At 41.6% G+C, this 21,669-nt stretch overlaps 1 protein-coding gene across 3 annotated transcripts; it reads left to right on the top strand.

Annotated features, from left to right (window-relative positions):
• Nucleotides 1-5,141: 5,141 nt before the first annotated feature.
• On the top strand, nucleotides 5,142-19,852 carry LOC139566791 (uncharacterized). 3 transcript variants are annotated; one of them, XR_011673146.1, is made up of 4 exons: nucleotides 5,142-5,585; nucleotides 6,716-6,846; nucleotides 8,423-13,684; nucleotides 13,849-19,852. XR_011673146.1 is itself a non-coding variant. In XM_071388108.1 (3 exons), the coding sequence occupies exons 1-3, from the start codon at nucleotides 5,330-5,332 to the stop codon at nucleotides 9,569-9,571; spliced, it is 1,536 nt and encodes a 511-aa protein (XP_071244209.1). In that variant the 5' UTR covers nucleotides 5,142-5,329; the 3' UTR covers nucleotides 9,572-19,852. The 3 variants fall into 3 exon arrangements, 1 of the variants encoding a protein (XP_071244209.1); XR_011673145.1 differs by having other exon boundaries at nucleotides 8,423-13,998; nucleotides 18,968-19,852; XM_071388108.1 differs by having other exon boundaries at nucleotides 8,423-19,852.
• The last annotated feature ends 1,817 nt before the right edge of the window (nucleotides 19,853-21,669 follow it).

Below are 21,669 nucleotides of genomic sequence, written 5' to 3'. Positions count from 1 at the left end.
AACATTAGGAACATCTGCTCTTTCCATGACAGACTAACCAGGTGAAAGCTATGATCCCTTGTTGATGTCACCTGTTAAATCCACTTCAATCAGTATAGATGAAGGGGAGGAGACTGGGTAAAGATTGATTTTTAAGGCTGGAAACAATTAAGACATGGATTGTGTATGTGCGCCATTCAGAGGGTGAATGTGCAAGATAAAATATTTAAGTGTGTTTGTACAGGGTATGGTAGTAGATGGAGATGGAGAAATGAAGGTTTCTGAAGCATTGAGCATTTCCAGCCAATTGTGTCCAAAATAGGTTCATTACTTGAGGCTTTGATCAACACAGTGTACACTAGTGGTACCTGCTGATCAAAAGCATTTAGAACAGCCAAATTATTATAGATGACGTCGCATAGGGTAGCCTTTTTGTCTTCTACAGAAGCCAATACCAAACCAATCAGGTAGCTAATCGACAAAACAAAGTTTCGGCCGTCATTGAACACGTGCTTCTGATAAAATTATACAAGCATCGGCAAACTGCTTCGAAGTAAACTGCTTAGCGATTTCGACGCATGCCTCGGAGCTCTGGTTTCAAACGTAGCATCACGAGTAGTAGGCGCCATCCAGCCAACCTGACAACTGTGGGAAGCATTGGAGTCAACATTGGTCAGCATCCCTGTGGAACACTTCTGATGCCTTGTAGAGTCCATGCCCTGATGAAATGAGGCTGTTCTGAGGGCAAAAGGGGTTGCAACTATTCTGAAGGTGTTCCTAATATTTTCTACACTCAGTGTACATCACATCTTTCACCCTATTCTGCATACACACAACAGTGCATTATAACCAATATACACTTACTAAATATACCCACACTAACAAACACCTACTCTATGTGAAGGGAGTCAGTAGGCTGCTAACAGCTTAGCTTCCACTGTTTGACTGCCCCATACTGGGCTTGAACCAGTGATCCTCTGCAACACACATGACCGCCCTCCTTGACAGCGTGCAAAACTACTTCGCCCTACAACAGGTACCTCTTGAATGGCTCCATCGGCAACATTTCAAGCTAGCTATGGAGTGAGTTTACGGTATGTTCTTAACTCGCTTACATGTACACTTCAAAATAGTTTAGTCAGGCTTGTCTGATGATGACTTTTGACTTATCATAGCTGACTCATATTTACCCACAACATCATATTTATGTCCACCATGATGGGTTTAACATCAATGAAGTCATTCTGTAACTACAGTATAGGACTCAAACATAATGGGGATGGGTAAACACTCCATGTTAGAAGTGTGTTTATTATCTGTGTGTACATACTTGAGGAAGTGTATGTCTAATCTGTATCACCTGGCTCTTACAGGAGGAGGGTCCAGAGGTGCTGCTGGTAAAGGAGGAGGGTCTGGGGAACCCTGAGGGGACCATGGTCATGGAGGACAACCCGACTACACCTCGTCTGAACCCACAGAGTAACCAATTGAGCAGCACACAGACCACACACAGTGTCACTGAGGTTTAGCCCACTGTCAACTACTGTCTGAATGGTATTAGGTCAGAGCCAATACAGTATAGGCAGGTGGGGATCCTAGATCAGCGCTCTTACTCTGAGAATGTGGATACGGGCCAAGATCTTGATTCATTTGGTTTTAAGTGTGGGATAATGCCTTTGAATTATCAAACCATTAAATAGTATAAAGTAATCAAATCATCCCTCATTACCCAATCAGAAGATGCTCCATAGCTGGGTGCTCATATCAGATTTCTTGATCCAACATCCTCTCACTCTGTATCTCTTACAGTCAGTAGACATCGAGTGTGCAAAGCTGTCATCAAGGCAAAGGTTGGATACTTTGAAGAATCTCAAATCTAAAATATATTTTGATTTGTTGAACACTTTTTGGTTACTACATGATTCTTCCAAATGTGTTATATCATAGTTTGTCTTCACTATTATTCTACAATGTAGAAAAATAGTAAAAATAAAGAAAAACCCTTGAATGAGTAGGTGTGTCCAAACTTTTGACTGGTACTGTGTAGTATGATGAAGCAGAGTAGATGATATGGTGATGGTTGGTGTGATGCTGTCTGTAAAAATGCTTCACTGATGAAGTGACAACCCTGTCCTGTTGTTTGATGCTGGTGTTTTATGAGGAAATTATAGTGCCTTCATGTTTACTTGACATGAAGTAGTGAAGATGTGTGTAATTTAATGTTGAACCTTTTCCAAAGTATTCTTACATTCATTTTATCAATTTAAGGGTACCAGATTTACAAAAGATAGTGTTACCATAGTGAGAAAATGTATACTTCTAGTTACATATCGTTTTGTGAAATAAAAGTACTGTACTTCAAGTCCCTTCTGTTAGAGTATGACCATTTTGTTGAAATTAAATACAAAATCAAATCTGTGCTGACTTATTGAAAAAATCTATATAAATCTGAGGGACTGTTTCCCTTATCTCAGGCGAACCAAAACATTATACTTCATTCATGAATCAACACACATATGGATACTTTTTATAATAAACTCCAATGGCTCCATATTGTTAGGTACTTGAGTCAGTGTTAGAGATGGGCTTGACTGTGGTTAACATTTTATAATGTCATGTTTCTGTGTGTACAGCAAAGAGTTTCTTATATAAACCTTCATGCTTTTCTGTTCAATATGTGTTAACAGTCTGCAGTCCATGAGAACCTGCTGATATCCGGTGTTGCTGACGGGAGAGACTGGACCTCTGAAGTGGCTGGTCACAAACCCTGGCCCCAGATCAGAACCCTGGATCAGGAGCCGTCGCTCTTCCTTTCCAAGTCGGAACCAGGACCGAACCAAGAGGGACAGAAACTCCACACAGAACACAACCAGTAGACAGGTGGACTGAACAACCTCAGTCCTGGTGGACATCAGAGAGACAGATGCTCCAGTCAGGGATCCAGTCTGCAGCCCAGACCCTTCTCTTTACAGTCTCAGTGCAGGGATGGAGCAGGGCCTGGGGCTGATAGGAACAGGAGAGTCTATCTCTATGATACAAACACCACAGTATCCATGATGAACAGAACCTGGGCTTCAGCCTTCAGAGTGTGGTGGGAGACCCCCTGGTGGTAGTTTTTCAGGAAGTCTGTCTTCTCCTTCAGGGTCTCGTCTAATGCCTGGTGACTAGGTTCATAGAAGGCCTGGACCTGGGTCTAGCCTTCCTCAGTTACCCCACCAATACCCCAGTTACCCCACCAATACAGATAGGTCAGGATGGGTGTTCACCACGAGAGGTGCCTAGCCTATAACACAGCACACAATCCCAACAACACCTAAACAATGGCTAAAGGTCAAGGAGGCAGGTCAAATACTAACCACCTGAGGGTGGTGGCTCCTGCTTCTACCTCCTCGCGTGTCATTGGATCACAACGTGGGAGACCGAGCATTAGGACGGAGACCAGCACTTCGCTAGGGCAAACTATTTGAAGGAGCACCAGACCAGACCGTTCACCCCAAGGAGAGGCCCTTCTCGTGCAAACTATGTTACAAGAGCTTCTCCTTCCTGACTAACCTTACCAGACATAATAGTGTCCACAATGGGGAGAAATGATAGCAGTGTGGCTTGAGATGTACACAGGGGATGTCTAGGAATGATTCATTAGCTGACATATAGTTATCATGTGAAGTTTCTTAGGGTAATAAGGTAATTAACCACATACCCCTCATTAAAACCCTTTGTTACCTTGGAATTTGAAATAGACTAAACCTAGGCTCAAACAAGGACAGTTTAATATTTACCTTACTGAGGTAATGTAGATTGAATAGTAATTATATTATTTTCTACTCTATTCTTGCTACCACTGTTATTTCTAAACAAGTCTGCTCTCAGCTTGAAAGATAGCAATCATAGGACATTTTGTGTAATGTACAATGAACAAAAATATAAACGCAACATGTAAAGTGTTGGTCTCGTGTTTCACGAGCTGAAAAAGATCCCAGAAATGTTCGATATGCACAAAAAGCTTATTTCTCTAAAATGTTGTGCACAAATTTGTTTATATCCCTGTTAGTGAACATTTCTACTTAGCCAAGATAATCCATCCACCTGTCCAGTGTGGCATATCAAGAAGCTGATTAAACAGCATGATCATCACACAGGTGATGAGTGGCCATACACGCGTTCTGCGGTTGAGGCCGGTTGTGGCATTGTGTTGTGACAAAACTGCACATTTTAGAGTGGCATTTTGTCTCCGCAGACCATGTAAAATGCCACTCTGAAATGTGCAGTTTTGTCACACAACACAATGCCACAGATGTCTCAAGTTGAGGGAGCGTGCAATTGGCATGCTGACTGCAGGAATGTTCGCCAGAGAATTGAATGTTAATTTCTCTACCATAAACGTTGTTTTATAGGGAGTCTTGTGGGCGAGCTGTTTGCTGATGTCAACGTTGAAAACAGAGTGCCCCATGGTGGGGTTATGGTATGGGCAGGCATAAGCTACGGACAATGAACACAATTGCATTTTATCGTGATTTGAATGCACAGAGATACCGCACGAGATCCTGAGGTCCTTTGTCATGCCATTCATCTGCCGCCATCCTCAAGTTTCAGCATGATAATTCACGGCTCCATGCTGCAAGGATCTGTACACAATTCCTGTAAGTTGAAAATGTCCCAGTTCTTCCATGGCCTGCATACTCACCAGACATGGTCACCCATTGAGCATGTTTGGAATGCTCTGGATCGACATGTACGACAGCGTGTTCCAGTTCCCACCAATATCCAGCAACTTCACACAGCCATTGAAGAGTGGGACAACCTACCACTGGCCCCAATACACAGCCTGATCAACTCTATGCAAATGGTAGTTACACCAGATATTGACTGGTTTTCTGATCCACTCCCTTACTTTTTCTTTTGACCTACAGATGCATATCTGTATTCCTAGTCATGTGAAATCCATAGATCAGGGACTAATTAATTAATTTCAATTGACTGATTTCCTTATATGAACTGTAACTTAAAATCTTCGAAATTGTTTATGTTGTGTTTATATTTTTGTTCAGTATAAAAACCAGTACCGCGTTTCAAAGAACGGTGCGCGTACCTTTTCATTTAACCACAACCTTTGAGCTATGACGCCAACCAATAAGATAATTTCCTTTCAGTGTAAACGGAAGTGAACTGTGACCAAGAACAATTTCCATGTAAACGTTTTTATTGTTGTTATTTAGACGTTTATTAGCATGCTGGAACATAAAATATCACAAACCTGCCACAGGCAGTGTGTAATTCGCTTTGGAGACAGGACTTAGTTGAAATGTTATCTAGGTAACGCTAGCTTGCTAGTTGCTGACGTTAACGAACAATGGCTAACGTTAACTGTTTGGTTTTTCACACTCAAATAGCCTCCATCATGGAGGTGCTAGCGAATGCAGCCGTGGCAGAGATCTGTAAACTCGTAGACGACGAATATGCAGTGTTTAGTTTGGAAATAACTCAAAGCCAGAAAGAAAACAGGGCATTGCAGAGGAAACTACAGCTACTCGAACTGAAGGTATCACGGGAGCGCGTCCATGCCAGTCGTGTCAAGATCGTTGACCGATACAGAGGAATGGCAAGAGGTACATTTTGCAGAAGGCCGAGGCTGTGCTGCCTGTCGCCCCGTTCCCCCCTGCACACATGTTCAGATGTGTTACCCAGAATTGGGTCTTAGTTAACCCATTCAAATAGACGGTAAATGTTATTTAAGCAATACGGCCCGAGGAGGTGTGGTATATCACGTCCAAGGGCTGTTCTTATGCACGACGGGACCTGGACACAGCCCGTAGCCGTGGTAAATTGGCCATATATATCAAACCCCCGAGGAGCCTTATTGCTGTTATAAACTGGTTACCAACGTAATTAGAGCAGTGAAATTAAATGTTTTATATAAGAAAGAAAAAAAAATTCAAATAGAAAAGATACACTTGCAAAGTTGCACCCGGATGTATTTTGAGAAACACAGGAAATGTGGAATGTAATGGTCCAATGGAAATGTGAGCGCAAGGTAAGAGGAAGTGTCGTAGCCGAGGCAGCGGATTGGATTAAACAGTGCGTCGTCGAGATTGTAGTTCGAGGGAGCAAGCTGGGATCAGTACCATCAACTGAGAACCTGGGGATCCGGCTGTAAACTGGGTATACGGTTCTTGAGAGCTTGGTCAGTTCTTGGATAGTAAGCAAGATTACTTAGCTATCTTGCGTAAAGACACAATATAATATTCTAACCAGATGTTTGTTTATTGTATTTCCGATTATTTACTCAATGAAAAAAATTGATACATAATACATCAATCAATAAATAGTATATCAAGAAGTTATGAGAAATGTTACCTTACATCCTTGCCAATTCTAGACAGTGTCAATAGTGTACAATATACTGTTGAACATTCACGGTAGCTAATCTAACCACTAGAGCCCGACCGATATTGGTATCAGCGGATAATTGAAACTATAACCGATATGGAAAAAGGTAATCTGATGCTTATCTGAACAATTTGTCACAATGTAAGAAATCAACATTTGAAGTAGTTATTGGACAGCAATTTATGAAAATTCAGTGTGGGAAAATGACACCTTAATTTTCCACTGTAACAGTATATCGGTAGATATATCTGCATCGTTAAGTTTTGTCCCCCCAATACCGGAATCGTATTGGACCAAAAAAAAACATATAAAAACATATAAGCACCTCTTTTCCCGATAACTCTCTCAGGTGAAGGACATCTCACTGGAGGCCACAGGAGCTTTGTGAAGCCAGCGGGACACAATACATGGAGAGATGACCAACCAATCACTGTTGATGAGGGGAGTGGAACCTCAACCCAGCATGTTATCTTGATAGAGGTTAGTGTAATAGAGTTGCATAAAACGTGTTACTTTGTAAATCAAATGTGGCCAGTTTATTTCAGAAAGGCTACCCTCAGCTAGGGATGGGCATGGTTATTTGAATATCCAAACTGTTGTTAGTATTCCATTACTAGAGAGAGTATTCATTTTTCTAAAATTAAATAATGATCTATGTGACACTGCTACATAGCCTACAAGGGTAGACTATTACATTACATTTTTTAAATAAAACAGTTTGACAGTTTTCATTAAAAAAAAGAAGGCACCGGTAGCCTACATACGTTTCACACTGGTGTAGCTTATTGTCGGTCAATCAAGAGGAACCATGTGTAGCAAGTGAAGTGGGAGCTTTCTAATCAATGCAAAATGGAATTAAAGTTACAGAATGAAGTTGGCTACAATGATCAACCAACAGGTAGGCTGTTTCATATGAACGGAGATGTAGACAAGGGAGGGAAGCCCAGCAAAATAGCCTCAGTTAGCCTTGCTACTTTAGCTAGCTAGCTGGCTAACTTAGGTGTCTACTGTACAGTCAAGACATGCACTACAGGATGGCATGACAGATCAACTATGGCAGCAACAAGTTCGTCTAACTAGAGCGAGTTGGTTTGGCTACTTTCTCTTTCTCCCTCCGTGCTACACACACTTGCTCCTCTCTAAACCCTCCCCCACCCTTAGTGTAGAGCACCTTCTCTTAAATACATAAAAATATCATGATATTATTCAAATAGTGAAATCATTTCAAATGCCCATCGCTACCCTCAGCTATTCACTTGCTTACATGTTGTTGTAAATAAATATCACCTGGGAGCATGAGCAGCAGTGTGCTGCGTTTTCCTTTCTGTTTTCCATGAGTTTGCCTTCAACTCCAGGACCTGCGTATGTTCTTTTTTATTTATTTTATTTAACCTTTATTTAACTAGACAAGTCAGTTAAGAACAAATTCTTATTTACAATGACGGCCTAGGAACAGTGGGTTAATTGCCTTGTTCAGGGGAAGAACGACAGATTTTTACCTTGTCAGCTCGGGGATTCGATCTAGCAACCTTTCGGTTACTGGCTCAACGCTCTCACCACTAGGCTACCAGCCGTTCTTCAGCTTTTGTACATCCACATTTACCTGCCATAGCCTCCAGAGACCTAGAAAAAAAAGTTTGGACATAAAAATTGATAGTAAATATGAACAGAGAACATTTATTAACAAGCTCTTGTTTAGATCTTATTTCATGTGAAAATTATTCCACTGCTCTGAAAACTTAAACTACTCCTGAGATATTTACCTATTAGAAGAAATGTGAATCTCAAACTCACAAAAATATAATTACACACAAGAGAAAATGATGTAGGTGACACCGCTACACGTGATAATTGAAAAGACCAAAATGTCCTCTAATAGGTACAACAGGACCTAACACAGTGGCATGTATGGCCTTAGCGATACGGATCAAAAACGAATGTCCATTAAAGAACATAAAAATGAATTGCTGGGTCTCAGGAGGATATAGGAGCTTGTGCGACTTCCCTATGATATTGTTATCCAATACAACTCATGTACCACCTCTCTTCTCATCAGTCTGCAGATGCAGAGGCTGCAGGTCCTGGAGGATCGTCTCTGGTCAAGCAGGAGAAGACTGAAAGAACAGCCCCTTTAGTCACAGAGAACCCCACCACCGCCCCAGCGCTGCCCAGGACCCAATGCAGCATCGGGTCAGTGGAATACCGAACGTCGTCAGAGATGGACCCTGAGACTTCAACTGAAACCCACAGGCTCTTGCACACAGGATATGACCACAGATCATATCCAGAGAGACTGGGCTGTCCTCCAGCTCCCGGCTCAGAATACTTACCTGTATTTCACCAGAGCCAGAGAATGGTTTATTGCCGTGGAGACGGTGATGATAATACGCTAGACACTGGCGGTGATGACCTGTCTTGTTCTTACGCGACAGAGATGGACGCGGGCAACATATCCTTGGGCTTAGAGACACAGACTGATCTGTCTAGAGGGGACTGGAACCAGTACAGTAGTAGTGTATACTCTGAAGGGTGCCAAGACAAGAAAGTGGAGGTTATAGTGGTAGATGAGGTGACTGTGAAAGTGGAGGGCGACTCTCTTCCCACATGGAATGCAGATAATCACCTAGGAGACAGACACTCACAGGGCAGAGATTTCTTAGATAACAGGGAAAGCTTAGAGACCAATCCAAATGTTGCGACCCACTCTCCTTTACATTCGCTCAGGGATCGCGACCCAGTGTCCACATCGGTGGGGCCTTCCGATTCAGAAGTCCTTTTCGATCAGGTATTGAGCTCAAACGAGAAGGCTAGAGCCCAGGCTCAGGAAGGGGGAGCCACATCAGGCAATAGTAAAGAGAAACGGTTCCTCTGCATGTTCTGTAACAAAGGCTTCAGCTGCCTCCAGAAGGTGGAGATCCACCAGAGGGTCCACACAGGGGTGAAACCCTACAGCTGTACCCAGTGTCACATGCGCTTCGCCCAGACTCGTGACCTGAAGAGGCACCAGAGGGTCCACACAGGGGAGAAACCTTACAGCTGCCCCCAGTGTGAGAAGAGGTTCTCCCGCCAGGACAATCTAAAGATACACCTGAAGGTCCACACGGGAGAGAGGCAGTTCGCCTGTACGCAATGCGGGAAGAAGTTCACAGAAAGGAGCTATCTCAGGATACACCAGCAGAAAAACCATCCCACTCTATTAACATAGAATGTAACCATTCCACTTAATAACTTCTGAAGTTTAGATCAAAACCTGCATTAAAGGGTAGGTAGCATAAAAGTTAAACCGAATGTAACATATGGAATTGCATTAGTATACGCATCAAAAGTCTAAATGCAAAGTTACCTCACTTTTCTATTTTTCAAGTTATTACATAAAACCCATCAGAATGCCGAAGTCATGCCGGAAGATGTTTTTGCGCGGTGTGACGTAACATGGAGGCCCCAGGCAAGCCAGCCAGCCTATTCCCCATAATGTAAACTCAAACAGAAATAACTAAACCATGACTACTGGTTTCAATTACATTTGAAACCAGTAGTCATCAGCCAACTTACAAGCAAATACTTTGAATTTGTTACAAATCAGCTTGCAAGGTTGCTAGCCAACTAGCCTGCTAACGTCGGTAGGGTAAAGTACTTAGGTAAAAATACTTTAAAGTACTACTTAGGTAGTTTTTGGGGTATCTTTACTTTACATTTTTTACAACTTTTACTTCACTATATTCCTAAAGAAAATAATGTACTTTTTACTTCAAACGTCTTCACTGACACCCAAAAGTACTCGTTACATTTTGAAGGCTTAGCAGGACAGGAAAATCGTTAAATTCACACACTTATCAAGAGAACATCCTTGGTCATTCCTACTGCCTCTGATCTGGTGTACTCACTAAACACGAATGCTTTGTTTGTGAATTATGTCTTATAGAGAGTGCCCCTGGCTATCTGCACATTTTTCTTGTTTTTAAAATTTACGGTCTGGTTTGCTTAATATAAGGAATTTGAAATTATTTATACTTTTACTTTGATACTTAAGTATATTTTAGCAATTACATTTACTTTTGATACTTAAGTATATTTAAAACCAAATACTTTGACTTTTACTCAGTATTATTTTACTGACTTTCACTTTAATGTAGACCAAAGTTTTGGAAAAACTTAACGCCATCTAACCAGTTATCAAATAATGTTACCAGTATATGCAGCAGTGGAGGCTCCTCTGAGGAGGAAGGGGAGGACCATCCTCCTCAGTGAAATTTCATAAAAATAAAAAGTGAAATATTAAGTAATTTTTTTCAGATAAAACTATACTAAATATATTCTAATGTCATCAAATAATTGATTCAAACACACTGTTTTGCAATGAAGGTCTATAGTAACTTCAACAGCACTTTCTGGGGAAGAACCATGGTGTAGCCGGAGGACAGCTAGCTAGCTTCCGTTTTCCTCTGGCTAGATTGACTTCAATACCCCCCTTCCATAGACCTACATGATAATTATGACCACTTCCGGAGGATGACCTCCAACCATTCAAAGATTTTGCAGTATGAACTGACATCTTATCCATCCAATCATAGGATTATGATCAGAGAATGAACCTAGTGTGTTGTATTGGTGTTGTGCTGCAGAGCATTCTGGGGGGGTTCTGTGTGTCCAGAAGCTTGGTGACATTATTGGATAGAGATTGAGAGTAAAAAGTGATAGCAAGGCCAATTGAAATAACTTCCATTAACTGGACAAAAATACAGTTCTAAAACCAAGAAAGACTTTAAATAGTTATCTCCTTCTCCTGTAATTTGATGAATTTGAATTGAATAATATCAAACTAACTTCAGAAGCAAGTAGCAGTAGCTAGCTACCAGCGCAAGCATGCAGTTTTCGCCAGCAGAATGGCTGACGCTACCGAAAATGTTGTGGACTTTTTGTTGAAGAACCACTTTCATTCTCTGGGGTACACAGAAAAGGTGCAAATTAAAACAAAGGGTCGACCTCTTCCTGAGAACAGTTTCATGAAGAAGGATGAAAAGGTGAGGGCGTTCACTACCAACTGGTATCAAAAGTGTAGCTGGTTAACAGGGAGCCTTCCATCAAGCCACCTGTATTGCTGGCCTTGCCTGCTTTTTGGAAAGTCAGAGCCTTGTGAGAAAGGGGGTACAGTGACCTGAAGAACATCAATCAAATGCATTTATAAAGCCTTTTTACATCAGCTGATGTCACAAAGAGCTATACAGAAACCCAGCCTAAAACTCCAAACAGCAAGCAATGCAGATGTAGAAGCAAGGGGGCTAGGAAAAACTCCCTAGAAAGGCAGGAACCTAGGAAGAAACCTAGAGAGGAACCAGGCTCTGAGGGATGGCCAGTCCTCTTCTGGCTGTGCCGGGTGGAGATTATAACAGAACATGGCCAAGATGTTGAAACGTTCATAGATGACCAGCAGGGTCAAATAATAATCACAGTGGTTGTAGAGGGTGCAACAGGTCAGCGCTAGAGGTCGACCGATTAATCGGAATGGCCGATTAATTAGGGCCGATTTCAAGTTTTCATAACAATCGGAAATCGGTAATTTTGGACGCAGATTTTTTTAAATATATATATATATTTTTTTTACACCTTTATTTAACTAGGCATGTCAGTTGAGAACACATTCTTATTTTCAATGATGGCCTAGGAACGGTGGGTTAACTGCCTTGTTCAGGGGCAGAATGACAGGTTTTTACCTCGTCAGCTCAGGGATTCAATCTTGCAACCTTACGGTTAACTAGTAACGCTCTAACCACCTGCCTCACGAGGAGCCCGCCTGTTACGCGAATGCAGTAAGAAGCCAAGGTAAGTTGCTAGCTAGCATTAAACTTATCTTATAAAAAACAATAAATCAATCATAATCACTAGTTATAACTACACATGGTTGATGATATTACTAGTTTATCTAGCGTGTCCTGCGTTGCATATAATCGATGCAGTGCGCATTCGCGAAAAAGGACTGTCGTTGCTCCAACGTGTACCTAACCATAAACATCAATGCCTTTCTTAAAATCAATACATAGAAGTATATATTTTTAAACCTGCATATTTAGCTGCCAGTCGAGGACTTGTGAGGCGTCTGTTTCTCAAACTAGACACTCTAATGTACTTGTCCTCTTAATCAGTTGTGCACCGGGGCCTCCCACTCTTTCTATTCTGGTTAGAGCCAGTTTGCGCTGTTCTCTGAAGGGAGTAGTACCCATCGCTGTATGAGATCTTCAGTTTGTTGGCAATTTCTCACATGGAATAGCCTTCATTTCTCAGAACAAGAATAGACTGACGAGTTTCAGGAGAAAGTAATTTGTTTCTAGCCATTTTGAGCCTGTAATCGAACCCACAAATTCTGATGCTCCAGATACTCAACTAGTCTAAAGAAGGCCAGTTGTATTGCTTTTTTTAATCATTACAACAGTTTTCAGCTGTGCTAACATAATAGCCTTTTAAAATGATAAACTTGGATTAGCTAACACAACATGCCATTGAAACACAGGAGTGATGGTTGCTGATAATGGGCCTCTGTACGCCTATGTAGATATTCCATAAAAAAAAAATCTGGCAGTTCCAGCTAGAATAGTCATCTACAACATTAACAAGGTCTACACTGTATTTCTGATCAATTTGATGTTATTTTGATGGACAAAACATGTACTTTTCTTTCAAAAACAAAGACATTTCTAAGTGACCCTAAACTTTTGAACGGTAGTGTAATTCATATGAACAAGTATAAGGTTGCTGCAGTTGGTCAGGGTTTTCACCCCCCCCCCCCCCCCCCCCAGGGCTAGGAGTTTTTAAAAACATGTGACCTGATTAGGAAAAACTGGTCCCATCATAGCCCATATAACCTTTTTACCACTTATTAATCACCGTCATACCTTATAGGGTCTAGAGTTTTCCTGGTTAGGTTACCAGATAAGGAAAAACTCTAGGCCCCAGGGGGGAAAAATCCCCTCTGGGACCTATGGTGCCACCAGTCTGCTTGCAGTTGTAAGATATGTGGATGATTAGTGCTTTATTCAGGAACGTTTCTTGGGCTACTTTGATGTGTCAAGTGGGCGAGATGCGCAGTCTGTGTTTGACTTTGTGAATTCTGACATGTCTGAGTTTAACTTCATGGAGAAACTCGTTGCCCAAACCTAAGATGGCGCAGCTGTAATGGAATGTATCTGCTATTTGTGTTTACATCTAAGTCCCCTCCTGTTACCTGATTTAAGAAGTGACTACCATTGTCAACTCTCCTGACATGAACTGAAGCCACATTTCATTCTCATCCACTGGCACATTGAATGTTTCCTCTCCAAGCACTGTGAGTACCCCTATCAATTTTCTCATTACTGTATGTAGAGTCAATCACACTCAAGCACAATCCCATTATTACACATCAATGATTTTACTCCTTGCTTGGACTAACTCATTAGCTCTTTTGTTTAACTGTGTAGTGTGTTGTGTTATTGTTTTTTGTCTTCCTAGTCAAATCCTGTCTTGCCCTCAGTGGAAGAGTTGAGCTATTCTCCAACACCATCCATCCATGATGAGCCTGTCCTGGACTGAAGCCTGTGAACACCTCAACTCATGCCTTATACCCTCCTTCAATCACTGCTGGGATCCCTTCCCAACAATGTAAGTAGCCCTCTCATTCCCATTCCCCATAATATTGTACTATACATTTATTAATTACATGCTTTAGGTTTGTTAGATTCTGGGTTAAACTTGGAACATTGTTATATTCAGAAGTATAGTATCTAAGGAGTGAAAGAGACTGTTTTTTTAATCCAAAGTTCTCTAGGAGCCAGATGGCTTTGGAATGTGTTGGGTAGACGAGAGGAAGTCACAGCATTGCTATAGGGGATACGGGTGGAGGTCTTTGGATTAGGCCTCAAGGGGGTTGAGGTCAGGTCAAATCCCCTTTGGTTTATTACCCTTTGTTTCTCCCTGATCACTTCGTCTTTCTGTCGAACCATAAAAGATGTAAGGATTGGTGAGAAGGGGGAGTGCCTAAATTGGAGTATATATACTTGTGGTGGTGGAAAATGTTTTTGTCTGAATGCAGCTGTATTGACCCTTTGAGCAGAATAAACTTGGTTAAGCTTTCATAAATGTCCATTGAGTTTTTTACTCTGAGAATTAGAACATAACAGGTTAAAATAGTCTGACGTTAAAAAAAAAAATACAAATAAAATACGTTTTGACGTCTCCATGCGTTCCACGTCTATACTGTGGTTCTCCCATCCTCCTCAATTTTTCAAGTCACAAGCATCCACTGATATGCAGGTATCTTAGCCAGCAAGCCATCCAGCTAAAGTTGGTTATTTTAGCCTGCTAGCTAGCCTAGCCAGATAACTAGCCATAGCTTGCAAACCACCACGGTCAACATAGCTAAGTAGTAAGCTAGAGAACAACTAGTCTAGCACAGGCAGGAACCCACATAAAAAGCAAGCAGATATAAATTAGAGAGAGAGGAAACTTACAGATTGACGGCTGAGTTAGCTACCAAAGAAGAGCCAAGGAAAGGCCTTTAGAGGGAGTTGCCGTTTCACCGGCCAAGGGAGAGTCAGATAACCCAATAGCGATATAGTGTTGTAAACCCACATTGAATTTACCCGGTTTATCTCCATTACTGCTGACACTAGCGATGTACTGGTAGGTCGGTAGGAAACAGATTGCAGGCTTCACATTCACGCTCGGCACAGCACCTGGTTTCCGTCTCATTCCGAATCTTGCATTCCACTGGTTATACTAAGGCTTTGAAGTCCTCCTGGGTGAAATGAGCACCGCATACAGTAGAAGTGCTCGCTTCAACTGGACAAACCGGTCCCATTTCAAAGCTAGCTTCTCGTTTTTGGGCCACAAATGACTCGTAACCCAGTCCTTGTAGGTATTACTGCACTAGCTATGGACGATGGAAAACTACTACTAACGCTCGACTACCACGCACAGGAGAAGAGGATATGCAGTTTTTCGCATTTATTTATATAGTTACTTCTTCGTGGATGTACATAGTAGCTCACCAAAGCCAACACTTGGTCTTTAATTTATTTACATGCTAGAATGGCTAATAGCTAATGTTAGCCAGATTGAGCTGGCTAGGTTGCGCCGGTTCTCCATATGACGCTGACAATAGTGCATTGTGGGTAGCTCCGGAGATATCTGAAAATAATCATAAATATTTCAAAAGATAACTATTTTTGGAGTTATAGGTAACCACACCGTGACTATTAAGTCTGACCACACTACGTTCTTACTTTGAGTAAACTCATGCTTCCTACCCTTTAAAGACAAAGATGAATTTTCATTGTTGTCAGCAGAAAAGATCCACAGATGCATTTGGAATAACGAGAGTAACAGATTTCAGTGTTGAATATTCCTGGGTAGAATATTGCATCCAGACATTTTGCCATAAGCCTAAAAAGTCTGTTTCATATTGTGTTTGTACTGTGAAGGATAGAACATTTCATAAATGGGAGATATAAGAGACAGAAGACATGGTTGTATTTTGCTCTACCTCGGGTAGGGGCATCTCAAAAACTTAAGCCCTTTTTGAGAATAGCTGGTAGACAGGGTATAGGCCAGTATGGTCCGCCATACAAACAGGCTGTTCAGAGCCCTATACTACAAATGTAGTTTGACGAGTTAGCGAGGTAACTTTGGTCAACTCGGAATAATAGGTACAGCGAAAATGGTACATTTCTATGGTAACGAATCCTTCAGAACGAACCCTGGTCTGGTTTCCCAAAAGCATCTTAAAGCTATAATAACACCTTGCCCAAACCGACTGCGCGCGTGCTCCATCGTGCGCTCACGTGCATAAATTTATTTTGCCCCCCCCCCACACCAAACGCGATCACGACATGCAGGTTAAAATATCAAAACAAACTCTGAACCAATGACATTCATTTGGGGACAGGTCGAAAAGCATTAAACATGTATGGTAATTTAGCTAGTTAGCTCGCACTTGCTAGCTAACGTTAATTTGTCCTATTTAGCTAGCTTGCTGTTGCTAGCTAATTTGTCCTGGGATATAAACATTGAGTTATTATTTTACCTGAAATGCACAAGGATCTCTACTCCGACAATTAATCCACACATAAAACGGCCAACCTAATCGTTTCTAGTCATCTCTCCTCCTTCCAGGCTTTTTCATCGTTTAAATTATATGGTGATCGCATCTAAACTTTCATTGTATTACCACGACTACCGGCAAAACAGTTCGTCTTTCTATCACCCACATGGGTATAACCAATGAGGAGATGGCACGTGGGTACCTGCTTCTATAAACCAATGAGGAGATGGGAGAGGCAGGACTTGCAGCGCGATCTGCGTCAGAAATAGTAATGACATCTATTTTAGCCCTTGGTGTCGCAGACGCTCGTTGGCGCGCGCAAGCAGTGTGGGTGCAATAATTGAATAACATGGATTTCAAAATTTATTTTGCGACGCACGCGACGTGTCCGGTCTGGTCAGCATGTTAGAACCTTCGAAGGCGACCCGGGAAATTAAATCTCCGATCTGTTTCCCAAAATCATCGTTATTAACCATCGTTATGCTTGTAATCTAACGCCTGCCTCAGACCATGTTGTAACATTAATGGGTTACAGAGTTAATGTTTACAGTTAATTCATTGCGCTGTATCTACAGATATTTGTTAGTTATTTAGATATGTAATTGTATTAGAATTCGTGTGTTGGAGGTTGAGAGAACTACATACATATTTCTGTTGTATTGGTTAGTATTGGATTACGCTATTGACTGCAAGTTCCAGAATGCCTTGCGACAGGAGGTAGAGAGAGAACGAGCCAGTTATGTACAAGTGATTATCCTGACTTTCGATAGCAACTTAATTTTATTGTTTTGTAGAATCTAAAGTTGTTAAATGTAACGTGAACAAGTAGTATTATTAAAATAAGCTTGCATTACTTTGAAGATAGTTATTCTATAGACCCCTCGTAGAACAGCCAAGAGCGTCCTTCGATGCTTTTTTGCCCTCCCGCTTCACTTTATACACAGAAGAAATGAGCTAAACATAGAATCACGTGGTGTAGCTCTGTGACAAAAGTTGACAACTATTACAAAGTTGCCAATGTCTTTGCAATTCATACAAACAAGCGACGTATAAAAATTATTAAAATCAAATCCGAGATGATTGCATAAAAAAGGAGGCTATATGACTATACATGTCATGTTAAATCAATTGTTGTATTTTGCTAGTTGTCGCAATATATTTCTTGATGTGTAGCCTAACGTTTTACTTGCTATATTGTATTTACTTCGCCACCATGGCCTTTTTTGTATATAGACTTATTTTTCTACTGTATTATTGACTGTATGTTTGTTTTACTCCATGTGTAACTCTGTGTTGTTGTATGTGTCCAACTGCTTTGCTTTATCTTGGCCAGGTCGCAATTGTAAATGAGAACGTGTTCTCAACTTGCCTACCTGGTTAAATAAAGGTGAAATAAATAAATAAAAACGTGCGCAATCATGGGCCAAATCGGCGATTTAATGCATTTTTATTGGGTAAGCATTAGAAAAGCCGCGACAATATTTGCAGCCGTAGGTGGTCAAATTTCTCTAGGAGCTGATCCGTCATCAGTATTGCGAAATAATCCTAATGTTAATGTAAGATTTGAATTGAGAAAGCTGATCCGAGCGCAGCGCTTCCTTTCTTTCCGCCCTATCAGTATCGACACATGCTCCAACGATGCACTCAGTGACCATTCTCTAGGTGGGGTGTTTTGGGAAACGGATGTTACATTATTCGGAAAGATGCATCGTTAAAACACTCGTAAACCTAAATTCCATCACTATCGGCAAACTAACTACATTTATCTTGAATGAAGTGTCTGAGCCGCGAGTTGAGGACCAATGAAATCAGATTCCCTCCCTTTCAAAAAGATTTCGTCATCATCCACTTCACAGGAAGACATCTAATTTAAATATTTTATTAATCAAATGTGTTAAAAAATATAGTAATGTAAAAATACCTATCACATCAAATGTATTTGAAACTACACGCACAGTAACTTTTGTATGACTTAATACAACTATTTTATTGATAGGAGTGGGGGAAAATATGCTTGTGCATTGATAAGCACATCAAAGCACACCAAAATAATAAAATAAAGACAGCACTTCTAAAAGCCTATTTCACACCCTAGCCTATTGAATTGGCAAGATAACTTTGCTTTAATTTTGATTTCGGGCACTAAATGAAAATTAGGCAGAGACTTCCCCATGGATTGATGTTTCAGCATTGTCTAAATAAAGAGTTTGGCGTTCAAGTAGCCATGAGCAACATGCACGTGCAGTTACAAACCTGCTAGAGTTAGCGGCAGGCAGATGAGTAATATCCAATGTCATAGTACGAATGAATGAGCTTGAATTGGATGCTAAGTGAAGCTAGCTAGCTTTAGAAAACCGTGAGTAGATCTAGCTTGCTTCGTAGTATACCCCTCTCGTCCTGCATCTTCTGGTGACCTATTGAAAACAGTACAAGAATGATATAGCAAATGATGATGTGTGATGTATGCCTTTTTGTTTTGATGACAAAACAAAGTAGCCTACACACTTGTGGAAGTTTTGTCGCTTTCAGGGTCCAGCTTCAGATCCAACTGACAGGCTTTCAGGGTCCAGCTTCAGATCCAACTGACAGGCTTTCAGGGTCCAGCTTCAGATCCAACTGACAGGCTTTCAGGGTCCAGCTTCAGATCCAACTAACAGGCTTTCAGGGTCCAGCTTCAGATCCAACTGACAGGCTTTCGGGGTCCAGCTTCAGATCCAACTGACAGGCTTTCGGGGTCCAGCTTCAGGTCCAACTGACCGGTTGAATACCTTGTGCCTTTTTTTGTTGTTGACGATTCTATCAGCCAATCAGGGCCTGTATCCACAAATCATCTCAGAAAAGGTCCTAGGAACCCTGTTAAACCTTGTTTTAAGAAGAAGAAAAAAATCCACCTCAGAGTAGGTTTTAGGATGATGTTAAGACACTGCTCAGACAAACTCTGTGCCAGGAGTAAAATCGGCTCATAAAAGTTTCTCAGCTGGTAATCACGACAGTTTGTGGTAGCGCAAAGGAAAGCTGGTGACGCTCATAGACATTGTTGCAAATGATGAGATGAGACATTGCCAGCTGTGAACTCTATAGCATGCTTCAGACAACTACGGTGAACGTGACTACATCAAATGTTGCAATGGTAAAACTTTTTATATAATTTTCACCTGACACGATCACTTTGCCTACTCTTAATTCTTGCATAATATGATGCCATATCTGTGATAATGCCTTAAATCATCTTTACTTGACAGGAAGTAGTGAAGCTGTGTGTAATGTAATGTTGACCCTTTTACCAAGTATTCTAAAATCCATTTCATCAAAGTGAGGGTATCAGATTTACGAAAATGTAAATTACCATAGTGAGACGTTTTTCTACGAGATCATGTATTGTTTTGTGCAATAAAAGTACTGTACTTTATGTTATGTGAGTGTATGACCATTTTGTTGAAATTGGCATGTTTATCATCAGACCCAGCTCTGCCAGCTGAATTTTAGAACCCACCACTTATTGTATATAGGAGAGGTCGCAATTTACATGACAGATTGGTCCATGCCAACTGCCAGCCACAAAAGAAAATGAGCCAGGTTCTTTTACGCCCTCTTCTGAATGGTAGTTATAAATGCAGAGGTTGCATACAGTGCAATATGATGAAGTTTGAATATTTCTGCCATCCACATACAAGAAAACGGGTCCAAATAAATTACATTATTACGCGCTCCACCAGCCATGTTATCTATATTTAAATGTCCATGTGGGCTGTGTTATGTAGGTAAAACCTCTCGTTCTCTCAAAGAGAATTAGTGAACGTAAAAGTTACATCAGGAGTAACAACCAGGATTATCCAGTCGCAGTACATTTTAATGACATTTCTACCTTTTTTAGGATTTGTGACAGAGAAAGTCAAGATATCAGACGGGAGGTGATATAAATAATACTCTGAGCAAAAGAGAATGTTTTGGGATTTTCACCCTCCAGACATTATTCCCTAAAGGTCTTAATAATGAAATGCCCATGTATGTGGTGTTTTAAATGTGAACTTGATAGGTTGATGTCCTCATTGTGGTTTTAGTCTTGTTTAATACGTTTTATGTACACACTATTATAATACACTGCTCAAAAAAATAAAGGGAACACTTAAACAACACAATGTAACTCCAAGTCAATCACACTTCTGTGAAATCAAACTGTCCACTTAGGAAGCAACACTGATTGACAATAAATTTCACATGCTGTTGTGCAAATGGAATAGGCAAAAGGTGGAAATTATAGGCAATTAGCAAGACACCCCCAATAAAGGAGTGGTTCTGCAGGTGGTGACCACAGACCACTTCTCAGTTCCTATGCTTCCTGGCTGATGTTTTGGTTACTTTTGAATGCTGGCGGTGCTTTCACTCTAGTGGTAGCATGAGACAGAGTCTACAACCCACACAAGTGGCTCAGGTAGTGCAGCTCATCCAGGATGGCACATCAATGCGAGCTGTGGCAAGAAGGTTTGCTGTGTCTGTCAGCGTAGTGTCCAGAGCATGGAGGCGCTACCAGGAGACAGGCCAGCACATCAGGAGACGTGGAGGAGGCCGTAGGAGGGCAACAACCCAGCAGCAGGACCACTACCTCCGCCTTTGTGCAAGGAGGAGCACTGCCAGAGCCCTGCAAAATGACCTCCAGCAGGCCACAAATGTGCATGTGTCTGCTCAAACGGTCAGAAACAGACTCCATGAGGGTGGTATGAGGGCCCGACGTCCACAGGTGGGGGTTGTGCTTACAGCCCAACACCGTGCAGGACGTCTGGCAGTATCTCCCGGGTGGCGCAGTGGTCTAGGGCACTGCATCGCAGTGCTAGCTGCGCCACCAGAGTCTCTGGGTTCACGCCCAGGCTGGGCTGGGTTCGCGCCCAGGCTCTGTCGCAGCCGGCCGCAACCGGGAGATCCGTGGGGCGACGCACAATTGGCATAGCGTCGTCCGGGTTAGGGAGGGTTTGGCCGGTAGGGAGGGTTTGGCCGGTAGGGATATCCTTGTCTCAGTATGTAAAAAAATGTAATAAAATGTATGCACTCTACTGTAAGTCGCTCTGGATAAGAGCGTCTGCTCTTGGCCGGTAGGGATATCCTTGTCTCAGTATGTATAAAAAAATAAAAAAATGTAATAAAATGTATGCACTCTACTGTAAGTCGCTCTGGATAAGAGCGTCTGCTAAATGACTAAAATGTAAAATGTAAATTTGCCAGAGAACACCAAGATT

The sequence above is a fragment of the Salvelinus alpinus genome, chromosome 39 (assembly GCF_045679555.1).
Source record: "Salvelinus alpinus chromosome 39, SLU_Salpinus.1, whole genome shotgun sequence".
NCBI classification, from domain to species: domain Eukaryota; kingdom Metazoa; phylum Chordata; class Actinopteri; order Salmoniformes; family Salmonidae; genus Salvelinus; species Salvelinus alpinus.
This window is presented reverse-complemented; position numbering and strand designations above follow the sequence as displayed.

What these genes read in the sequence shown, in the direction of transcription:
- LOC139566791 (XM_071388108.1), top strand. Translation starts at nt 5,330, where the DNA reads ATGGCTAACGTTAACTGTTTGGTTTTTCACACTCAAATAGCCTCCATC. An exon ending in ATACAGAGGAATGGCAAGAG is followed by an intron (nt 5,586 to 6,715) that starts GTACATTTTGCA and finishes TAACTCTCTCAG; the next exon opens with GTGAAGGACATCTCACTGGA. An exon ending in AGCATGTTATCTTGATAGAG is followed by an intron (nt 6,847 to 8,422) that starts GTTAGTGTAATA and finishes TCTTCTCATCAG; the next exon opens with TCTGCAGATGCAGAGGCTGC.